Below are 814 nucleotides of genomic sequence, written 5' to 3'. Positions count from 1 at the left end.
TGAATAATAGTCTTGCTGAACTTTTTCTCCAGATAACACCAGCATGAATTTCGGCGGGCTGCTGAGCACATCAAACATTGTGGAGGAGGAGATTGTAACAGTCACTTCGGATTCTGATTTGATTTGGACAATATCGCTTCGGAAACATACTTAAATTGTGTATTGTACAGTAGATTATGGTCCAAATTTTGGCTCGTCGATTCTACGTGGATGGATTCTACAAATTTTACTGTGATGTGTTGATATAGTTCATTTCATTGGACATTTGGCGTCAGGTGTCCTTGTATTTCAGCATCTTATTTTCTTACTTGTGCATTTCATATTGTCAAAGTGCAAAATGCAGTATTATTATTATTGTTCGAGCTGTGGACTAGTCCACAATTTCGACATCAACTCGTGCATGTGTGTATGTGTGCATGCGGTGGTGGAATAGCGTCTCTTGGTTGTTTGTGTTTGCACATCGGAGAAAGGGTGAAGATTTTTTTTTTTTGCGGGGAGAAAGGGTGAAGATGGACCATCCTAATTCATAAAACTCCACTTCAGAAAACTTATGTCATAAGACCACATCTTTTCAACGCCTTTTTCTTCCATAATCACAGTTTTTGTGGTGCAATTGATTATCAAAAGACCAAAGCTGCCGTTTGATGTGAAAACTGTGCTTCCATGTTTCCGCCAAAAAAGAAAAAAAAAGTGTGCTTCCACGTGGCGCCGTCGCATTAATTCTCTCTTTACCACGAGCTGGCCCAGATTTCGAATGGAAATTCAAATTCTGACCATGTTTTGCCCGAATTCTAACTAGGAAATTCAAAGTTTT

The 814-nt window shown here is 39.2% G+C and overlaps 1 protein-coding gene across 1 annotated transcript in view; it reads left to right on the top strand.

The window, feature by feature from the left end:
* The window catches only part of LOC123080433 (thiamine pyrophosphokinase 1), a 3595-nt gene extending 3280 nt beyond the window's left edge, over positions 1 to 315 (top strand). Inside the window, exon 6 of the mRNA XM_044503359.1 lies at positions 33 to 315. Within this exon, the coding sequence (XP_044359294.1) occupies positions 33 to 154 (122 nt within the window). The 3' untranslated portion in view covers positions 155 to 315. The remainder of the gene's footprint in view (positions 1 to 32) is intronic.
* Positions 316 to 814: the final 499 nt, after the last annotated feature.

This window comes from Triticum aestivum, chromosome 3D (assembly GCF_018294505.1).
Source record: "Triticum aestivum cultivar Chinese Spring chromosome 3D, IWGSC CS RefSeq v2.1, whole genome shotgun sequence".
NCBI classification, from domain to species: Eukaryota; Viridiplantae; Streptophyta; class Magnoliopsida; order Poales; family Poaceae; genus Triticum; species Triticum aestivum.
The sequence above is the reverse complement of the archived record's forward strand: the minus strand, read 5'-3'. Positions and strand labels throughout refer to the sequence as shown.